The sequence below is a fragment of the Molossus molossus genome, unplaced genomic scaffold (genome assembly GCF_014108415.1).
Source record: "Molossus molossus isolate mMolMol1 unplaced genomic scaffold, mMolMol1.p scaffold_m16_p_7, whole genome shotgun sequence".
In the NCBI taxonomy this organism is placed as follows: domain Eukaryota; kingdom Metazoa; phylum Chordata; class Mammalia; order Chiroptera; family Molossidae; genus Molossus; species Molossus molossus.
The window spans coordinates 100,538,718-100,560,231 of NW_023425401.1; the positions used below are offsets into that span (position 1 = coordinate 100,538,718).

Sequence of the window (21,514 nt, forward strand, 5' to 3'; positions counted from 1 at the left end):
GGCCACTGGGCAGCGGGAGGGAAGGACCAGGGAGCCAGGCTTCCTCACCTTGAAGACCAAGATGAGGATGATGCCAGGAATGGAGGCGATGCGGATGAGCCAGCGCCACCCGATGGTGGGGATGACCACGGAGGCCAGGCCGATGATGAGCAGGGACCCAGCAAGCCAGAAAACCTGGGCAGGGATGGGAGATGACATCCCCGTCACACGGCTCCACACTGCCTCTCAGGAGCTGCTCACCCTGCATTTTACCACCGCAAGAGGGAGGCAGAGGGTCTTGGACTGCGGAGCCGGGGTTTGGGTTCTATCAGGACCGGGATGAATGGGGAAAGTGACCACTTCCCAGGCTTTGTCTGCTTGTCTGCCGGTGGAGACTCAGCTAGGCAGAAGGTCAACAGTATCACCAACCTGGGACCCGCCCTGGCCTGTTTGGCTCAGCGGTTAGAGCCTCGGCCTGCGGTCCAGAGAGACCCGGGTTCGGTTCCGCTAAGGGCATGTACCTCAGCTGCAGTTTGTCCCCGGCCCTAGGGCCATGCGGGTGGCAACCACTCCATGTGTCCCTTTCACGTTGATGTTTCTCTCACTCTCCCTCCCACTCTACCTGAACAAAAAATGGAAAAATGTCCTCGGGTGAGGATAAAAAAATAAACTAAAATAAAAACCTGGGACCCCAGATGCTGACTTTTCCCCCTCTTGAATAAATAAATCACTGGTTCATAACTCAAGGTACAAAGGAGAACACTGTGGAGAGAACTTCTCCTCCTGCCCTGCCGTCCAGTTTCACTTCTCAGGTAAAGCCGTCCTCGGTGTCTCGCGTCCTCTGACGCTGCTCTGAACATGTACGAGCTAATAAGAAGACGGTATTACGTTCTTCTCTTTCCCGCACATGGCAACATAATACACGTGATGCTTTTCACACTCAAAATGTAACTTGGAGATCACTTTATATGACCAAATAACGTGGCAGCCCTTACGACCAGGCCCCATTGGCTGGGAGTCAGAACAGTTCTGAGTGTTTGGCCTGCACCTCTTCCCTCCGAACACGGAGAACAAACGATAGCTCCACTCCACCTCCCAGAGATGCGGAGAGGATAATATTGGAAAAGATCCTTTGGGGGACTACTTCGGGGTGACTATTTCAGTGCCAAGAATTCTATTACAAACGAGACTACTTCAGGCAGTGACCGAGCTGCAGAAGAGAGCAACGTGATGCAGAGTGAGCTGAGCGAGCAGGGCCGACCTTTCTGAGAAGGTCACGGACAACAAGGTCAATAGCAAAGCCCTGCGGTAGACCAGGCAACGCGATGAGCACCGAAAAGGATTTTAGTAGTGAAATGACCAAAAAAAAAAAAAAATGTTTAACTTAAGGATATGGCTCGCATTCTGGAGGTGAAGGGGACAGACGGATGGACACTGCTGTTGAGGGTCCGTTGTAGAGGATGAGTCCGTGGGGCTTGGTAATGGGTTGGATGGGAGTGAGGGCAGGGGAGGGGTCTAGGACGATTCTTCAGTCTGTGGCTCAGATGACTGAAGGGACAGTATGCTACTGACTGACAGCAAACACATCTTCAGGGGAAGATGAAGAGTTTGGTTCTATGAATGTTGTGTTTGAGGAACCTGTAGGACATCCAAGTTGCTCTCTATCAGGTAACTGCCACCTGGTCGGAAGTTTCAGGAGGTGCCCTTGCTTGTGGATACAGATTTTGGGGGTGGCACACACACAGATAGCTACAAACATTGGAGTGAATTAGACGACCCAAGAAGACCTGGAAAATAAGACAAGCAAGGAGAACACACAACCAGGAATCCTGCGGCTGGTGCAAGAGAAAACGTCCACAGATGACCTTGAGCAGGACTGTACCAACTAAATAATGTTAAACGTAACATCCAACCCTAAGTACTAAAAGTGCGCGTGTCCATCTCAATGAAGATCAGAGGAAGAACGCCGGGAGGCATGGAAAGACTTCTTCAGTATTTGTTAGGTTCTACTTTTTTTGTTGTTGCCTAAATTTAGTGTCAGAAAAATTAAAAATAAATTTACACGCAATATCCTACTACTTTACTTATTGCCAAATCTATAATGCCTCAGTGGGAAGGGTTGTCTTTTTCTGGGACCTCAGAAGGTCAGCACTTTCGGATGATGAGGGCATCAAAGGACACCTAGACGGACGGAGCTTCTGGATGCAAAACCTCTCTCTCACCGGTGGCCAGCAGGGTCTGAGGAGGGCTGAAGAGCTTCCCAATCTCTCGCCTGGACAAATGGCTCACCAGGGAGGTGGCAGTATGACACGTTCCCACAGGCATGGACCAAGTACCGACTTGCAGACACTAGCATCCTCGGAAGGGAGGTGAGACGCCCCACCTCCCTCCATAGAGACAGTTCCTCCCAGGTGCCTCCTGGGCCCTGTCACTCCAGTGAGATCAGCCACGGAGTGTTTCCTGGTTACTGAGGGAGGGGTCGCTGTGCTCCAGATGCTGCTGGTGGCTGATGAGGACCAGGCTCAGAAGACCTGGGAGCGGGACCTCTGCTCCTTGGTCCCTAACGCCCCTTGGTTGGTCCTGAGCAGTCGGCAGTGTGCTGCTCAGAGGAGTCCACCGGCCAGAAGGAAAAGCGAGCACCTCACCTTCTCTGGGGTCAGAAGACGCGGTAGGAGGCCTATTTCGCCTTCCTTACCTGAGACAAGGGGAGCATGTAGCCTCGGTATTTCGTTGGCAGAAATTCAGTCTTTATGATGATCCTAAACGGGGAGGGGAGAAAACAGAATTTGGTTTTTATAAAGCCATGGAATTTATTTGAACAGTCATAATTTCTCTCGTCACAGAGAGAAAGAATCGGAAAAGGTGGACGTTATGAAACGGCAAGAAAGATGTATGGAGCTCTCTGCCCTGGTCTGTGACTCTGGTCTCCTGATACCAAGCCCTTAAAACCCCTGGAATTTCCTGGGTGGCACTCGGGGAGGCCTCACCCGATCTAGGTCCTGTCAGCGAGCAGGAAGGAATTCGAGAGCGTGACAGGAAGATGTGTTAGCAAAGCACAGTACGTTTATAAGTGATAGTACACACTTGAGAAGTGAGAGGGGGCGACCGCAGAGAACGCGACGTGCTGGTGGTGTCTGGGTGGCAGGGTTTTTGGTTTGCTTGTTGTTGTTTTTTTTTATTGATTTTTTTGACAGAGAGAGAGAGGACGGGAGAAAGACAGAGAAACATCCACGTGAGAGAGAAACGTCCATCAGCCGCCTCCTGCACCCCCTACTGGGGATGAGTCCGCAACCCGGGCTTGTGCGCTGACCAGGAATCAAACTGAGACCTCTCAGTCCACGGGACAACGCTCAATCCACTGAGCCACACCGGCCGGGCTAGGTGGCAGGTTTTTGATAAAAGTGGGCAAGGGGCCCTGGCTGGTGTGGCTCACACACCAAAGGGACTTGTTTTCCATTCCCGGTCAAGGGCACGCACCTGGGTTGCAGGTTTGATCTTCAGCCCCAGTCCGGGCACTGGAGGGAGGCAACCAACCAATGTCTCTCTCACATCGGTTTCTCTCTCTCCCCCTCCCTCTCCTTCACTCTCCCTAAAATTCAATGGAAAAAAGTTTCCTTGGGTGAGGATTAACAAAAAAGGGGCAGAGCGGGTAGTCCTCGGCTTTTGATGCTGGTGGAGTGACAGCTAGGGGCTGGTCCTCCTGTCTCCTCTCCAGATAGCGACCTTTGTGGCCATCCCAGCTGCAGGGCACCGGGGAGGGGCAGCGGGGAACAGATGGTCAGTGAAGGTCGAATCTGTGATGTTCCAGCCAAGATGGGGGAGGGGCAGAGCCCGAGGCCTTCGTCCCCTATGCTAACCTTCCTGCCTTTATAGGACCATCTTTCGTCCTAACGAGGTAACTCTCGTGGGCTCCCTCATGGGGGCTAGTCACTGGAAAGACTAAGCCATGATGAGAAACGGGGAGCACTCAGGCCTCCCCCACCCTCCAGAGAGAGCAGAGGGGCTGGGAAGTGGGTAGCAATCAATCATGTCTACATGGCGACACCTCCATAAAAGTCTCTAAAGTGTGGCATCCAAAGACCTTCAGGTTGGTGAGCACTGTGTGGGGGAGGGTGGCGCACCCCAATGCCACAGGGATAGAGCTCCCAGGCTCAGGACCCTTCTGCACCTGGCCCTGTGTATATATATCTTCATCTGGCTGCTCACGTGTATCCTCTGATATATCCTTTGTTATAAATAATCCTTTTGCAATAAGGATTATTTATTGCAAAATAATCCTTAAGTAAACTGTTTTCCTGGGTTCAGTCAGCCGCTCGAGCAAATCCTGGAACCCGAGAAGAGGTTTGTGGGAACTTCGATGTGGAGCCCGGACAGACAGAAGTTGTGGGAAGGTGAGGACCGACTTCTTGCACGTGGGTGTGAAGCGGGGCAGCCTGTGAGAGAGGACCTTCAACCTGTGGGACCTGCACGAACTCTGGTCAGGGTCGGATGAACTGCAGGGATCCCAGCTGGTGCCAGAGACCCGCTGGGGGGGAACTATCCGCACAGCGAGTGTCAGAGTGAAGTACCACCAGAAACGGCGAGTGCAAGCGTTAAAGGAAAACAGAAGAGTTTTCCCTAGACAACCAGGCATCAAGCTATAATTGTTACAGCCATAAACACAATATAAACGAGGCCACTTCAAAATGGAGTTGGGGCTGCATCCCACAGGAACGACCTTGCATGTGTGACCCCACAAACCTCTGGAATGTTCCAATGACCCTCAGCCGTGCTGGGGCTCTACTGTGTTCCCAACTGTGCGCAAAGATAACAGGAAAGCAGAAAATTAACGTCATTCTTCAGGATGAGTCTCTGTTCGCTTATCTGCACCTGTAGAAAGTCCTTCCTGCTAGTCACGTAACTAGTCCTCTCCCCTTGCTCAGCAGTACCCCGTTGCTGTCACCTACTGAAATGCTGGGTTTCTGCCTGCATCCGGGCTTCCTAAGTACCTCTTCTCTAGGCTCAAACACGCATGGGGCGCCTGTCACTGTAGCTTTTTATTTTTAGGTTAACACAGCCAATATCCACCGAAGGAAACTTCGAAACAGCTCTCCTGTTTACGTTTTTATCCCCAGTGGTACATGAGCACTTCTATTCCCCTATTATCAGTAATCCAAGTTATTAGTTCCCAGTTATCTCTTACTATCGAAGAGGTGTTAGCCTATCTCGTCTGCCGAGAGGCATGTTGGAAATCTGTCTTCCCAAGTCTGATTTCTCTTTTCTAAAATGTGCTTGGGAAATTAAAATACAACTAAGAGCAGGGAGTCCAAGCCCAGGTGTCTAGTTAAGTATGTATTAATGCTGTGAATTTGGAGGGCAAATAAACTCATATTCCATCAGCTTTCTAACTGTTCTCTGTTGCAGGTACTAGTGAGCGTTTAGGGGTTTTAATGCGTGTATTTATTGAGGCTGCTCTCTGAGGGATGTTTAAAAATTCTACTTAATTCTATTCCTCCAGGGCTCCAAGGTACAAGTGATGCTTAACTCATGCCTCAGGGAAGAACAGTTCCTTCTCTAACACATTAAGGTAACAATTAGGTGATTTGACATCTCCTAATATATTCTAAGGGAACTTGTCCCAAGGCACCCGGAGAGAATAGCCTGAGGGGCCCTGTTCATTTAAGGGAGGCTCCCAAATTGCTGAAAATTTAGCATTACCCCTTCACACCCACACATCTGATACTGCACAGTCATCCAAGGGAATCTTTCAATACAGTGCACCCTGCTTTGCAAATTCATTTGATACAGCCTTAAATTACAGAGTGATGGCACTTTAAACTGTTATTCCTAAGTGTTCCAGGCGCTTATGGTCAAACTAAACTCTTCCAACAAATTCTCAAGAAATGAATAGGTTGCGTTGGGGTTGACATTTTTGTTGCCGACCTCATACACCACTTTTTGTTCAGTATCTAGTCAAACAAAATAATGTCTATCTAAAAAATAACGAGCAGCCTTAGGAGCAAAAAAGTTAACACATGCTCAATCCAGCAGTCTGCTAGCCTGAACAGCAAACATCATTTTGATGAGCCAATAACAACTAGAGAAATAAGCAGCCATCACTTATAAACAAAAACAAAAATCTCAAAAATAATTAGCACAAGTGAAGTCCATAACTTTGCAACTTATTGACGCTATTAGTCTATTAAGCACAGTGTCTGTGTCAGTGCGCGGGGTGTCCACACGTCTCCCTCGTGGGTCTGCAAAGTGAAGTCTTTACCCTTGTGCATGGCCAGACACGCCACAGCCCACGAGTGTCCGCAGGAAGACAAACCAGATGTATGAAGGAGAGAAAGAGGTCAGCAAGGAGAAGTAGGCTCCCCACAGGAACGAGATGAACAAAATCTGAAGCAACAAAAAGAAAGTTATTAATGGGACCTGCCGCCATAGAAGACGGGGGTGGGGGGAACCTCTCTTCCGAAGGTGATCTTTAATTTCCATCCAGGTGTCTGCTTCTCTGAGGGGCTGACCCACAGCGATCGCTGATCTATAACTATCAAACAATCCAATCCATGACATTCTATTGTGAAAGCCAGACATTCTGTGGATGTCAGCACTTCCCAACCTGCAGAGGATTTGTATGAGTCTATTTGAGGCCCTGGGGAGCGACAGCTTTGGTTCCTTTCAGACACGTGGAACTAAGGAGGGAGCGAAGGAAGATGCACGGAGGTGAGAGAAAGCAAGGTTCATGGAGTTCTGTGCTCACGGGAATGGCTATGCCTCCGCCTCCGCCTCCGCCTCCGCCTCCGCCTGCAGGGGCCCAGGAAAGAGGACTCTGGCATTTCAAATGAGATGCGCGAGAACAGTGAACAGGGCTGGTCTACGGAAGTGACAGGCCTGCGGCGTGACTGCCCCCAGTTAGGAATTTATGATCAGGTCACCCTGTGAGGTCACTTTAGTTCACTGGACTTGTCAGATTTATTACAGCCCTTTTTTCGTACACAATTCTTTTATGTGTGTGTGTGTGTGTGTGTGTGTGTTGACTGATTTTAGAGAGAGAGAGAAAAAATAACATTGATTTGTTTGTTCCACTTATTGATGTATTCATTGGTTGACTCCTGTACATGCCCTGACGAGATTGAACCTGCAACCTTGGCATACTGGGGCACTGCTCTAACCAACTGAGCTACCCGGCCAGGCCCATCCACGATCCTGAGTTTAGACCATTCTTCGAACTTCCCTAACTGCGCCGAGAATGCAGAAACCTGTCCTTCCTGCTCACGGGGTGTCAGGGCACAGGAAGCATTGTGTTGGGATGGGTGCAGGGAGAAAAAGTAAGGTGTTTGCTTCTCTCTAATTGTAAGAATACAAGTCCATAGTAGAAAATAGGGAGGAGGAAAAAGAAAAAGAAAAATATTTAAATCACCCTTGATTCTCCAACCCAGAGAAAATACTGTTTACGTGATTTTGTCCTATTTTCCCTGTTTGTAAGGGGAAATATTTTAAAACTGATTTTTAGAGAAGGAAGAGAGAAGGCGAGAGAGAGAGACATTGATTTATTCTTTCACTTATTTGCATATTCCATGGTTGATTCTTGTATGTGCCCTGACCGGGAATTGAACCCGCAACCTTGGTGTATCGGGACGATGCTCTAACCTAACTGAGCTACCCAGCCAGGGCCAGAAAACATATTTTTAATGGTTGTAAAATATTCCATTGGAAAGATGTACTAGAATACATATAAATATAATGCATAAACCTTTCCCCTACTATTGAATGTTGAAGTGATTTCACATTTTCTATTCAAATGAGCTGTGACATCAGGCTGGTGTGGCTCAGTGGACTGAGTGTTTTCCCATGGACTGAGAGGTCCTGGTTTGATTCCCAGTCAGGGCACATGCCCCAGTTGCAGGCTCAACCCCCAGTAGGGGGCGTGCAGGAGGTAGCTGATCGATGTTTCTCTCTCACATCGGTGTTTCTCTCTCTCTCTAAAAAATCAATAAAAACATATTTTAAGAAATGTTAAATTTACAGAGATTCAGTTTTTTTTCATCTACACTACATAATTCTGCTTTTGATAACTCCTGTGAATGAATGCTTTTCAAGACTTCTTTTTAAAAAAAGTTATTTATTTATTTTACAGGGAGAGGGAGAGATAAGAAATGCCGATGAGAGAGAACACCGATTGGCCACCTCCTGCATGTCCCCCACTGGGGATTTGGCCCACACCTGGGCATGTGCCCTGACCAGGAATCGAACCGATGATCTCTTGATGCATGGGTCAACGCTCAACCACTGAGCCACACTGGCCAGACTTTAAGGCTTTTTAACCATGTGTACTTCTTTTGTAAATGCCTGTTTATGCTCTTTACATTTTTTTGAGATACTTGTGTGTGTGTGTGGGGGGGGGGGGTATTTTGTTGTTGTTTTGTGTGTGTGTGTGTGGTTTTTTTCCCAAATACAAAGAAAAGTTTATTTAGAAAGTCAGAGAGGTAGAAGAAGTGAGCCAGCTGGGCTGCGTGGGCTCAGGGAACAAGTTACAGAGAAAAAGATGGGCCCTTGGGGCTTAGGAGAGAGGGGCAGGGAAGATGCCAGGGGGTGGGGAAAGGCACGGGCGAGCTCCATAGAGACAGCCCCGGAGACATTTGTGTTTTCATATACATTATAAGAGTCTACGATATTTATTTTGTGTACTTCAAAATATACAACCGACCAGTTCTGTTAATGTTTTCCTTTGGGGCTTCTCCCTTTGAGTTGATGCTTCAAGCGGCCTTCCCCATGAGAAAACCTGAGAGAAGAGACCTCGGCTTGTCACCAGAAGACAGATCGGTCGAGATATTTCATCTCAGTAGCTGTGTGACTGAGGAGCGGCTCAGTTTTGGTTAACTAACCTGAGGCTGCTATGTTTCTACGTGTGAATTCACACATTCTAAGGTGCTCTAACTATGCACACCCACCAGCTCCGTCCCTGGACTCCAGGGACCGCGTACGGGGACAGGCACCCCAGGAGAGAGGAGAAGACAGGCCTGGAGTTCAGGTGCGTGCCATCAGAGGAGGATGCTTCTGCACCTTCCACCTTGGGTGCTGACAGAAATGTCCCCTGAAGAGAAGCAGTGCTGACGTCGCCACAAGAGAATATTCCAAACCTCCTTCAAGGCCAACCTACCTTCCAGCGGCCGTATCTGTCAGCCAGGAGGCCAAAGAGGATACTGAAGACCATGTAGCCGAAAAACACCATCTGGAGGTTGGGGGAGGAAAAGCATGCTGTGAGCAGAGTTGTTATAACCTGTTGATTCATTGCATTTAGCACCCAGCCATCTCAATGACAGGCAGTCTAGACTAGACAGGTGGGGGTGAAGAACCAGTGCTCACAAAGATCTCCCCTGACGCCCGCTGAACAGTTCAGGGCTTACAGGCTGATGCTTCTCCTTGGGTGACTTCACACCTGGAAACACTGCCACCAGGTGGAAACCGGTGGGAAGAGCAGGTAACTGCTCCAATCCAAGAGGAGGGCATCGGCCCTACTCAGATGCATAATTGTGAATTTCCATTTTAATAACTTCAGAAACTCTGTTCATCATGTTCTCCTTCCACACACAAGCTGAGACTTCTAGACGCAGTCTCCTTGATCTTATTACAGATAAACGTAAAGTTCAAACAAACACCAAAACCAATCATTGGTTTAGAAATACTCCTTGACTCCAACCCAAATCTCTCTCTTTTCCTCACTTGCTCTCACAATGGCTTGTCCCACCGTGAGCAAACTCGAGAGCCTGGATATGACACCAGCACTTCAACTCAGCCTGAGTGCAATCTAGCGTCTATGCCTTTAGGTGACTTATTTCTCTGCCTTCAGTTTCCCCAAGCTTCACCGCTTTGCCTTCTAGTAAGATCACTGACTAATTGCTTCCAGAATAATCAAAGGAAAGGTGGTAGCTGGCATTTCTAACATTTTCTTTTCTTTCTTTTTTTCATTTGTTTGTTTTTTGTTCATTCTCACCCAAGGGTATTTTTCCATTGATTTTGAGAGACAGTGGAAATGAGGGAGGGAGGAAGACAGGGAGAGAAACACTGATGTGAGAGAGATCGACCAGTTGGCTCCTGCATGCATCCCATCAGGGCTGAGGATCAAACCTGCAACCCAGGTACGTGCCCTTGTCCAGGAATCAAAGCCACGACCTTTGGAGCACAGGCTGGTGCTCTAATCCCCGAGCCACACCGACCAGGGTTCTGACACTATTTCAATGAAGAAGGGCTGTTTGGCTCTGCTGACTGCTTTGCTTTTCTCTGTATCTTCGTCCTCATGTTTCCTACGGAAGACTCAGGTGCAGGCCTTCCACAGGGAATTGTAAAACACAACACAGCATATTTATTCTTGAACGACAAAAGCCATGTGTTTCTCCTGTGCACCGTCCTTTCCGGGATGGAAATGAGGGGGGAGCCAGTGTTTTCTAACTGCCGGTCCATTATCCAGGATGAAATCTAATCTGTCCTCTGCAAAATGGCGAACACAATGACAATGGGGTACAGTCTGCACGAATCAAAATTTATTGAATATGAAGGGTGCTTTTCATTCTGGAATAATTTTCTTTCTGATTGTTGGTAATAACATGCCCTTCTGTTTTTTAAAGATGATGGTTGTTGATGGCAAGATTTTCTGCCTCCCTCTCTTCTTCTTCTAATGACCTTACTTGCCAAATATACATGTGTTTAATTTTATTTTTTAAAAAGATGTTTTTTAGCCCTGACTGGTTTGGTCAGTGGTTAGAGCATCAGCCCGCGGACCATTGAGTCACGGGTTTGATTCTGGCCAAGGGCACGTGCCTCGGTTGCTGTTCGTCCCTTGCCCTGGTTGGGGTCGTGCGGGAGGCGGCCACTCAATGTGTTCCTTTCACGTAAATGTTTCTCTCTCTCCCTCTCTCTCTACCTGACCTAAAAATGGAAAAATGTCCTCAGGTGAGGATTAAAAAAAAGATGTTTTTATTGATTTTAGAGAGAAAGGAAAGGAGAGCGAGAAACATCGATGTGAGAGAGAAGCATCAATCAGCTGCCTCTCGACTGGGCATGGAGCCCACAACCTGGGCATGTGCCCTGACCGGAACTGAACCAGTGACTTTTCAGTGCACAGGACGATGCTCAACCAACTGGCCAGGGCTAAATATATTTTAATGTCAGCCATTCAATTAAAAAAAAATTATATCAGCTGGTGAATGCCAAAAGTTGGGTTCCCCTGAAATGAAGTGTCTCCAGCCATGCATGCTTAGCAGTGAGGACACACTCGGAGAGTCCTTGCAGGTGGTTTCGTCATCATGCTAACATCACGGAGTGCACTCACGTCAACCTAGACGGCAGAGCTACTACACCCCTCGGCTGCGTGGCACAACTCTGTGCTCCTGGGCTACCAGCCTGCACAGCCTGTCCCTGTACCAACAACCCAAGGTTCAGCACCAGGAATGTGACGCAGTCAAGGCACAAGGTGAACACAAGCTGGATGAGGCTGCAGCCAGCATGACGCGTGTACTGTTTTACAGCAAACTTAAAAAAATATGTTTAGAAGGAATACACTCTAAAATAACAGTAAAGCCCAGCCGGTGTGGCTCAGGGGACTGAGTATCGTCCCATGGACTGAGAGGTCCGGGTTTGATTCCCGGTCAGGGCATGTGCCTGGGTTGCGGCCTTGATCCCCAGTTGAGGGGCGTGCAGGAGGCAGCCGATCAATACATCTCTGCACGAGAAATACATAATGTCTGTGAAGTCAATAATGCATGTATGTAACATTGATTTTTGTTATACAAAACAGTATTTTGAAATACTGTCATGCATATTGTGTCAACTACTTTTTGCTTGGAGGGTTTGTGCACTTTGGCCCAACTTGGGGCTCAGTGACCTACCACGGTCTGCAGAGTGGAGTCCATGCACAGACGCTGAGATGCTCTGCCCCCACTTGTCTCTGCAACCGTGGCCCCTCTGCCCTCTCCTCGTCGCTGTCTATTTAAGCAACATGGAACTGCTTGCTTTCCCTCCAGCACACACGCACACACACCCACACCCACACGCACACACGCAGGCATATGCGCCCACAGCGTCTGCTGGCAATTAACTGGGTCTTAATAAATGCGTTGTGAAAAAAATGATAGATACTAGCCTTAATTCCACTTTACAGCAAAATTTGGAGTGCAATCCATAAAGCTATTCATATGGTCATCGAGAAAAGCTGAATGTGTAACACAAACAATTCAATTTGGTGACTGGTTAAGGCACTATGGTCCCACTAAATAGCCTCTTAGTGATCTCAATTACCAGTCAATAGTGAAAGCATAACTAACCCATGGCTTAAGAGTTACTTTCTCGCCAAGCTGGTGTGGCTCAGTGGTTGAGCGCCAACCCATGCACCAAGAGGTCGCCGGGTCAGGGCACATGCCCAGGTTGTGGGCCAAATTCCCAGTGGGGGACATGCAGGAGTTGGCCAGTCGATGTTCTCTCTCACTGATGTTTCTATCTCTCTCTCCCTCTCCCTTCCTCTCTCTCTAAGAGTTACTTTCTCTGATTTACGTTTATCTCTGTGGGGCTTTTGCTAGGACCTGGTAAATCAGCAGTTCCAAGTTGTGCTCTCTAGGGAAAAAGAAAAGGGGACAAAGGACTCGGATGCTGGTTCAGGCAGGCGAACCCATGAGCTCTGAAAGCCAAGAGGTGCGGCATCCTCTGGCCCTCGGGCCTGTGGATGGGGGAGGGGAGAAGAAGCCCTTGTCTTCAGTTGGCTCATCGGTAGCATAGGCAGCAGGCACTCACCGTGGTCACTAATGCCACCTGCCAGTTCTTCAGCTGCCATTCACAGCGGATGACAGGAGACACAACCGCTATTAACATGATCTCCATGGCCTCGGCAACCTGAAGAAGGAGGGAAAACACCATGTCTAAGTGCTAGCTTGTCGTCACTTCCTCCCATGTCCGCCTGTCCATCAACCTTCTAGTACTAACCTCTTCCTTCCCCTCCCCCATTTAGGGAGCACCTGCTGGGTACCCACGGAGCACTACTTGAACATTTTGAAATGGCCCCCAGATTTATGACACATATTCACTTGTGATGTTGGGGACTTGCGCGTCTGCACTGTAACACTGAGGGTGTTGTGTGGAGGCCGGTGACTTAGCTAGTGGCTCGCCACCCACACATCGACCTGGCTTTGGTGTTCCATACTCATCATGCCAATCTTAGGACATGCCCCTTGCAAACGGATTTTTTAAAACAGTCTCTTTCTCAAGAAGTTAGGATGGGAGGCAAGATTCACGAAAGCTAGAAGCAAGTACAAACAATATGAGTTCATCATCAGGAAAGAATGTCTACTTAGCAAACTTAGCATAAGATGTGCTACTAAATATTCCTTTCATTCGAAAGTTTAATTATCACCCTGGATGGTGTGGCTCAGTTGGTTGGGTGCCGCCCTGTGCACCAATGTTTTTTTCTCTCTCTCCCTCTCCCTTCCTATCTCTAAAAAAAAGAAAGAGAGTTTAATTATCATCCTCTGTCCATATCTTGCTACCCATTACAGGGTGAGTTTATCTCCCAGGGAAATAAAATAGATGCTAGAAAAGAATTGATAGAATAAATCGAAATAGATGATAAAAATCTAGCTCAGAATAATGAAGAATAAAGTCAAAGATAATTCTGAGGTGTTTTGCCTGGAGGAAAGGATAAAAATGACATCATCAAAAGGGAAAAGGGTATCAGGTGGGGATCAAGGAGAAGTAAAGGGGAAATGAATTTGTTTGGGACATGTTCTATTGGTAACAATAGGATATTTGTATGGGGTATTTATTATAGTACTATTTGTATTTGTGTAACTTAGAGTTCTGGGATGAAATAGGTATAGTGATGTGAGCTGATGTGTGGGAATTTGCAGTATATTATAATAGCCTGTCTGCCCTTGGGGAGTATTACAGACATGTTTGGAATTTAGACAGCTGGTATGTGTTAGCCCCAAAAGTATCATGAATAAGAGACATCGTGTTTGATTCTCAGGAGAAAGTTTGACTTATTAAACTTATTTTACTCAGTAATATTGAGGACTTGGGTCAACAGCAATTCACTTCTGCTTGGGAACGGAATCTTAGGGAGAAACAAGCCCATCAAGGGTAAGGCTCTGCCCAATTCCAATGCGGGGGGGGCAAAAGTAGGTTTACAGTTGTTCGTTTTGAAAATAATACAAGAATTAATAAATAATAATACAAGAATAAACTCTGTGTTTAACATTCTCAAAACTATAAATCTACTTTGCCCCACCCTGTATAAAGAACCTTAGGGCAGAGGGACCAGGCAGAAGCTAAGGAGGGGGGTATGGAGGAGCAGCACCCTAGAAGAGACCTTGAAGACCATTGGAAGACCTTAAAGAAGACAAAGACTCCTGGGCATAGACCGAGGGTCCTCTGCTGCTTGACCCCCCTACATCCCAGCCCTACGAGGCCCCGAAACCCTGCTCCGAATGCCCGTGAACAAGAGCTGTACAGGCCATGGCCGGGGGGCCCATCCATCGCTGTCAACACATCTGTTCTGAGGAGGAGATCCTGGCCCACGAGGCAGCCCATACCGAAACCAGGGGGAGGATCTGCTCCCCACACCCGAAGAAGCACCTCCTCTTTTCCTTTGTGTGTGGGGTTGGGGGGTGAGAGAAGTGTCTTGCTAAACAGCCCTTCCTAGCTGATGGGCTGGGAAGGATCGGAGCGTCATTACTAAAAATCGAAGCCATTTCAGGGGCACTAGACATACAATCTCCATGGATACGGATCGGAGACGGGTTACTCATAGAGAGGGACACAATGGAAAGCAGGCACATGGCATTGTCTTTCTTTTTTTTTTTTTTCTCCTCACCCAAGGACATTTTTGCATTTATCTTCAGACAGAGCGGGAGGGAGAGAGGGGGGAAGAGAGAGAGAGAAACATCGACGTGAGAGAGACACATCGAGTGGCCGCCACCCACACAACCCCAACTGGGCTGGGGACAAACTGCAACCGAGGTACGTGCCCTTAGCAGGAATCGAACCCGGGACTCTCTGGTCCGCAGGCGGAGGCTCCAACCGCTGAGCCAAACTGGCCAGGGTGTGTCTTTCTAACATAGACAATACCGATATGCACTTCCTTTATATGGGTGGTTTGGTTGACACATGGGAGGTAAAAAAATTTCTACACTCTCTTTTCACTTGCTAGAGGAAGAAAAGACGGGTTCCCAACATATTTGAAGGTAAAAGATGCAGAGTTTCTAACACTGGTAAAGCAAGGGCACTGTAAAGGACAAACACATGACCTTGCCCCCTGGATTTGAAGGAAATGGCAAGAACTATCTGCTAATAGATCACCACTGCATTGTATAGATAACCATTGCTTTGTGTACACAGAAACTGCTTGCTCCCTCAGGCATAACAGCTAACTGCACATATCTGCTTCTGAACGTGCCTGCTCGCAGACCCTTAACCCAAATTCCTAACAGGGGCTAAGACACCTGTACAAGCAGCCCTCCCCCTGAGCTCGGGGCTGCTCTCTCCTCTGCGTAGGATGGGACAGTCGCCATGCGGCTGATAAAGCTCTCTGCATTTGAACCCAGTTCGGAGTCTGAGTCTGCTCTGTCTCGTTGGTCTACAACAGCACCATGAAATAAACATATTGGAAGCCAAATAGGCAATAAGAAGGAGAGATATTCTGGTTCTGGTTGAAAGTGGAGGAGATCTGGTGATGAGACCTTACCATCCATACCTACCTGTCCCTTTAAGTGCGGAATCTTAAAACTTCAGAGGCTAGATGAGACCTTATTTTATAGATGAGGAAATGTTTGCCACTGTATGTCAGTTACTGTAAAAGTACGACCGGGATGTTGCCTTTCCTTTCTCTCTCTCTGCTGGGCTGCTGCTGAGCGTGCAAGACTCTGGGGAGAAGCAGCAGACCTTGTCATGTGCTACCTCCAGCCCTCGTCACTCCTAAATCCACTTAGCTGAACAGTGAGGGGCAGGCTCTTGAGCATTTACTCTAGGTCTCTCCCTCTCTCTCTTAGAAAAAGATGATTGATTTTCATTTTTTTAAATAAATTTTACTGATTAGAGAGGGAGAGAGAGAGAAACACCAATCAAGCGCACGCCTCAACAGGAAACTGAACTCCCAACTGGGTATGTGCCCTGACCAGGAATCAAACCTGCGACCCTTTGGTGCACAGGACAACACTCAACCCACTGAGCCGCACCGGCCGGGCACCACCTGTTATTCTGAGGAGAGAATGACAGCTCAGCCTGGGGCTTTCACAGTGGGAAGCACAGGAAATCTCTGCTGCTTCCTCCTTTTGTGGGTGTGGTGAGAATACGTTGAGAACCCCAAATGGAGATGCATGGGGACAGTGGAGGGGAGACGGAACAGAAAATCTGAGACAAGTGGTCAACATACAATGGTTTCAGGTAAGAGAAAGGTGACTATCAGGGAGCCCAATCCCTGGCCGTGTCGCTCAGTTGGTTAGAGCATTGCGTTTCTCTCTCTCTCCCCACTTCCTTTCCCTCTCTAAAGTCAATAAACACATATTTTAAAAAGTAAATAAGATAGCAGAGGGTAAATAACAAATCCTTGTGGGGGTTATGAAAGAGCCACCCCAAGATGTGTCTCGGCGGTAGGTAGACTACTTTGAACTGAAGGACAATTTTGGCTTCAGGCTCAAGAGGAACTTCTACCCCCCACCTGCCTCCCCCACTTTAACAAGCTAGAAGACTCTGAATCAGGGGCCTGCCCATAATGAGATGATAAGAGAAAATGTCTTTTGACTTATCTGTAGGGAAGGGCAAACTTCTGTTTCTGTTCTTAACATCCTGCAATGACCCTTTGAAGCCCCCAAGGTGCACGACCTCATCCCCAGCTCAGGAGGTCACAATCCCTGCTCCGATCTGGGATCCTCTCCTGTATGAGGGGTCTCTGACTCTGTCATGTGTGTGAGGTTCTCATACATAGGTAGGGATTAAATTTGGCTCTTTTCCCTTGCTCATCTGTTTCATGTCTATGTAACAGACCAGCAGAGAGAGTTGGTTCTTCCCTTACACCTTCACTAGCGCCCGGAAAGGATCTGGAAAGCTGTAACTACAACCGGTATCCCAAGTGATTCTTATGCAAAAACGTTTGAGAATCATGGTTCCAATGGACTTACATGGGTATTGAATTCCCAGAACACAAGTATTCATTCGATGAAAACCTAACACCTGCCAAAGATCGATGAAAATTATTTGGGGATTGTTCACTTCACAAGGTCACTGCTCCCTTTCACACGCCGTCCTGAATGCACAGCCCTGAGCTGGAGGTCAGTGGACAACTCCATGCGTCCCACAAGGAAATAGCTTCAGAGACTCACACGATCTCCGCGGAGCACTCACCCCAGTGCTGCCCATGATCAGAAACAGGGCGATGTGGAAACGCCCGAATCCGATGGTCTCCACGGCCTCTTCCACGGTGAAGGTCTTTGGCTCTAACGAGGAAAGAACAAGTGAAAAGAACAGCCTCGGTGGGTGGGAAATGTGTGCGGACTATTGCTCACCCTGGAAGAGGCTAGAAACCAATTCACTGTTATAAAAACTAGAAATCCAGGGGAACAGGGTGGAATTAAGCAGCAGCTGGAGGGCCAGAGACCTCCAGGTCATCTTACCTTTCGGCTGTGGCTCCGGGGCTCCCAGGCTCAGCTTCCGAAGGCTGATGATGGTGACTGGCTCTGCCCGCTTGGTTACCATCTTCCAAATGGGTCCAATTTCCCACACGGCTTCCCTGATGGACATAGGAGAGGGAAGAAGGGAAGAACTGTAATTCAGTACATATTTTTCTTCAATCTTTAAAAATATTTTCTTTAAATATGTTTTTATTGATGTTTTAGGGAGCGGAAGGGAGAGAAAGATAGAAACATGGATGTGAGAGAGAAACATCGATCGGCTGCCTCCTGCACGCCCCCTACTGGGGATCAAGCCCACAATCCAGGCATGTGCCCTGACCAGGAATCGAACCAGGACCTCTCCATCCAGGGGATGATGCTCAGTCCACTGAACCGCACTGGCCAGGCTATTTTTCTTTCATCTTCACAGAAAATCCATGAAGTAGGTTTTATCATTTATCACTGTTTTACATATTATGAACCTGATACGCAGAGAGGTCAAATGAGGTAGTTGGGCCCCAGGGGCTAGTAATCACCCTGCATGGGGCCAGGTGAGCTCTCGACGAGGTGGCCGGGAGCAGCCTCTGCCCAGGAGTGAAGATTACAGACCTTCCACTCCATCGACCCCTTAGGTACAGTGTGGCCATGTGTTCCCGTGCGCTTTCTTGTGTATTATTTCTATTTACTACCAACAGAAACCCACAGAGCCCCCCTTTTTTGTATGTCATTCTAGAAAAATGATTTTTGATCTCCCCAAATCAAAAGAAAAACAAACTAAAGAAAGCTGAGGATCGAGTTAGCAAAATGTTTTCCAAATGACTTTAAGACACAGTCATCTGACTCCACGTCCCTGGCGGGAAGCACAGAACTGTTCCCCCGCCCGCGGTGATGAGATTGTGGGTAATAACACTGGCATCATTATTTTGACATCGGTGCATATTGTAGGTTCGTTTTTACCATCCTCTGCTTTTGAAGATGTGTAACATTTTTCAAAATAAGTAGTTAAAAACTATGAGGTTCTGAGATTCTTAAATCACTGTCCCCATGTCAGACCACGAGTAAGTAGCAGCCCATCACGGTCATTAACGTTTGCTATGAGCCCAGTCTGCGTTGTGTGTTGTGTGGGCCCACTGGGGACTTCGAAGGAGTGTCTGATATGTCCTTTGCTCTAAGGATTTTTTCATCTAGTTGGGGACACCAAAGATACACATGAAAACAACGATGCGGCCTGGTAGACATTATTTGTTTTCTTAAAACGGTGACAGATAGATCGATAGTGCTCAGAAGTAAGTCCAGGAAATCGCTCTTCCCAAGAGACACCAAGAAAAGTATTAAAAGTTATTATTTTCACAGAGAAAAGAAAGTCAAAATAATCAGTCTCTCAGTCCATCTGGAAGGCTGATAAACATGAAGAACTATAGAAGGACTGTGCCAGAAACGACCACTGTTTCCTCCCAGACATCGTCCAACACGCTTTGGAGGGGGGTTTGTTTGTGTTTTTGAGAGTGCATGTGTTCAAGCTGGGAACAGGGACACTAGGAAGGAATCAGGGCACAGGAAGCAGCAGGAGAAGTCAGAAAAAAAGGGGTCTTGGCGACAGGTTCATGGGTTAGCCTGGGACAAGCTGCCATTGTCCATTGCCCCCCTGGTTGCAAGTCTCAAGGGGATGCTGGAGTTTAGGAGATGTAAGCCTGTGGGGGAAGACGGGGGGGGGGGGAGGGAAAGGCAGGCTGTGTTCCGGAGGGAGACACGCCTGGAGGGGTGTTCTTGATCTGGTGACTTCTAAATTAAGTGGTTAGCAGAAAAACCACCTTCTGATTATAAAAAGGCGAGGCCTCAGCACACATTAAAAACTGGCTCTGATCCCACTTCTAGGAATATACCCTACGAAGCATAAAACACCAATCAGAAAGAATATATGTACCCCCATGTTTGTAGCAGCACTATTTACAATCGCTAAAATCTGGAAACAGCCCAAGTGCCCATCAGTAGACGAATGGATTAAAAAGCTGTGGTACATATACACAATGGAGTACTACGCAGCGGTAAGAAAGAAAGATCTCTTATCCTTTGAGACTACATGGAGGGACCTGGAAAGTATCATCCTAAGTGAAACAAGCCAAACAGAGAAAGACAAATTTCATATGATCTCACTGATTTGTGGAATATAATGAACATAACAGTTTGAGGACAATCCCCTAAGGAGTGGGGAGGTGAGAGAGGGATGAACCACAGAACTTATATGCATGTATGCATGAACAGTGGACATGGACAACAATCTGGGGAACGGGCAGGGAGGGAAGGGGGAGGGGGGAATCAGTGGGGGAAAAAAGGAGAATCATTTGTAACAAAAATTAATCAATAAAAAAAAAAAAAAAAAAAACTGTCTCTGGCTGAATATCATCTTTCTAGATGGGAAGATAAGCTACAGATTCACTGCAATCAAAATATGAAAACAAGACCATCCAGTGAGGATTAAAGACCATTCAGTGAGGATTAAAGAGCGGTGATGTTTGCACAACCTTGAGATTGCACTAAAAATCATTGAAATATACAGTCAAACGGTGAATTTTATTGCATGTAAATTATATCAACTTTTTTCTTAAAAATAGTCATTCAAATCATGGCAGCAAACTTAAAAACCAGAAGTGACTCCGCCGTTTATAACGTTAGAGAATGAAACAATGTAGTTGGGTGGGGAAATAATGTACTTTTTAATCTCCCTGAGTTCATCTCAAATTCAGTGACAACTAAATGCTCAGCAGTAAGTTCAGTCTTCACTCAATTTATAACCTCTTCTACCAGCCAAGTTTCACGACTCCTCACAGCCATGTTAACATGTTTTACAGTTTTAGCATTCATAAAGGCTTATGGCTGAGTAATAAAACAATGTGCAGTAAGTCTCCTTGTTCTTTTTTTTTTTTTATCCTCACTTGAGGACAATTTTTTCCATTTTTTGTTTAGATAGAGTGGGAGGGAGAGAGAGAAAGAGAGAGGGAGAGAAACATTGACATGAAGGGACACATCGAGTGGCTGCCACCCACACCACCAACCAGGGCCGGGGACAAACTGCAACCGAGGTACGTGCCCTTAGCGGGAACCGAACCCGGGTCTCTCTGGACCGCAGGCCGACGCTCTAACCGCTGAACCAAACCGGCCAGGGCAAGTCTCCTTGCTCTTTGTATTGAGCAGCAAGACAAGAAACCCAGGAAATCTGCCCCTTGCTGTTGAGCCCAACAAGCTTTTGTGTGAGATGTTTTAACCTGAGTAGGTAGCTTCTCTTATCAGCAAAGAGAAATGATTTATCTCAGGCAGTTTGGCAAAAGGTGTTACATCCACCCTGGCCAGTTCGGCTCAGTGGTTAGAGTGTCGGCCTGTGGACCGAAGAGTCACGGGTTCGATTGCAGTCAAGGGCATGTACTGCCATTGTGGTTCGGTCCCCAGCCCTGGTCGGGTCGTGCGGGAGACAACCAGTCGATGTGTCTCTCTCACATTGATGTTTTTCACTCTCTCTCTCTCTTTCTCTGTCTCTATCCCTCCCTCCTACTCTATCTGAAAATAAATGGAAAAATATCCTCAGGTGAGGATTAAAAAAAAAGGTGTTACATCCAAGATAATGGCATCACAGATCTCTTGATTAAAGCTGATCCCGTAAAACAATAAATAAACAAAGCCCTGGTCAGTTTGGTTCAGCGGTTAGAGTGTCACTGGCCACAGACCAAAGGGTCATGGTTTTTATTCCTGGTCAAGGGCACCTACCTGGGTTACAGGTTTGATCCCTCACCCTGGTTGGGGTCATGTGAGAGGCAACCAACTGATGTCTCTCTCTCTCTCTCTCTCCCCCCCCCTCTAAAAATCAATGGGTAAACATCCTCAGGTGAGGATTAACAAAAATAAAAATAAAT

At 47.4% G+C, this 21,514-nt stretch overlaps 1 protein-coding gene across 1 annotated transcript in view; it reads right to left on the reverse strand.

The window, feature by feature from the left end:
• Positions 1 to 17,722, reverse strand: part of SVOPL (SVOP like) — a 71,683-nt gene extending 53,961 nt beyond the window's left edge. Inside the window, exons 1-7 of the mRNA XM_036247208.1 lie at positions 17,613 to 17,722; positions 17,344 to 17,435; positions 12,745 to 12,843; positions 9,122 to 9,193; positions 6,236 to 6,360; positions 2,675 to 2,738; positions 49 to 174 (exon numbers count right to left, since the gene is read on the reverse strand). Coding sequence (XP_036103101.1) covers positions 49 to 174; positions 2,675 to 2,738; positions 6,236 to 6,360; positions 9,122 to 9,193; positions 12,745 to 12,843; positions 17,344 to 17,435; positions 17,613 to 17,694 — 660 coding nt within the window. The 5' untranslated portion in view covers positions 17,695 to 17,722. The remainder of the gene's footprint in view (positions 1 to 48; positions 175 to 2,674; positions 2,739 to 6,235; positions 6,361 to 9,121; positions 9,194 to 12,744; positions 12,844 to 17,343; positions 17,436 to 17,612) is intronic.
• Between the last annotated feature and the right edge of the window lie 3,792 nt (positions 17,723 to 21,514).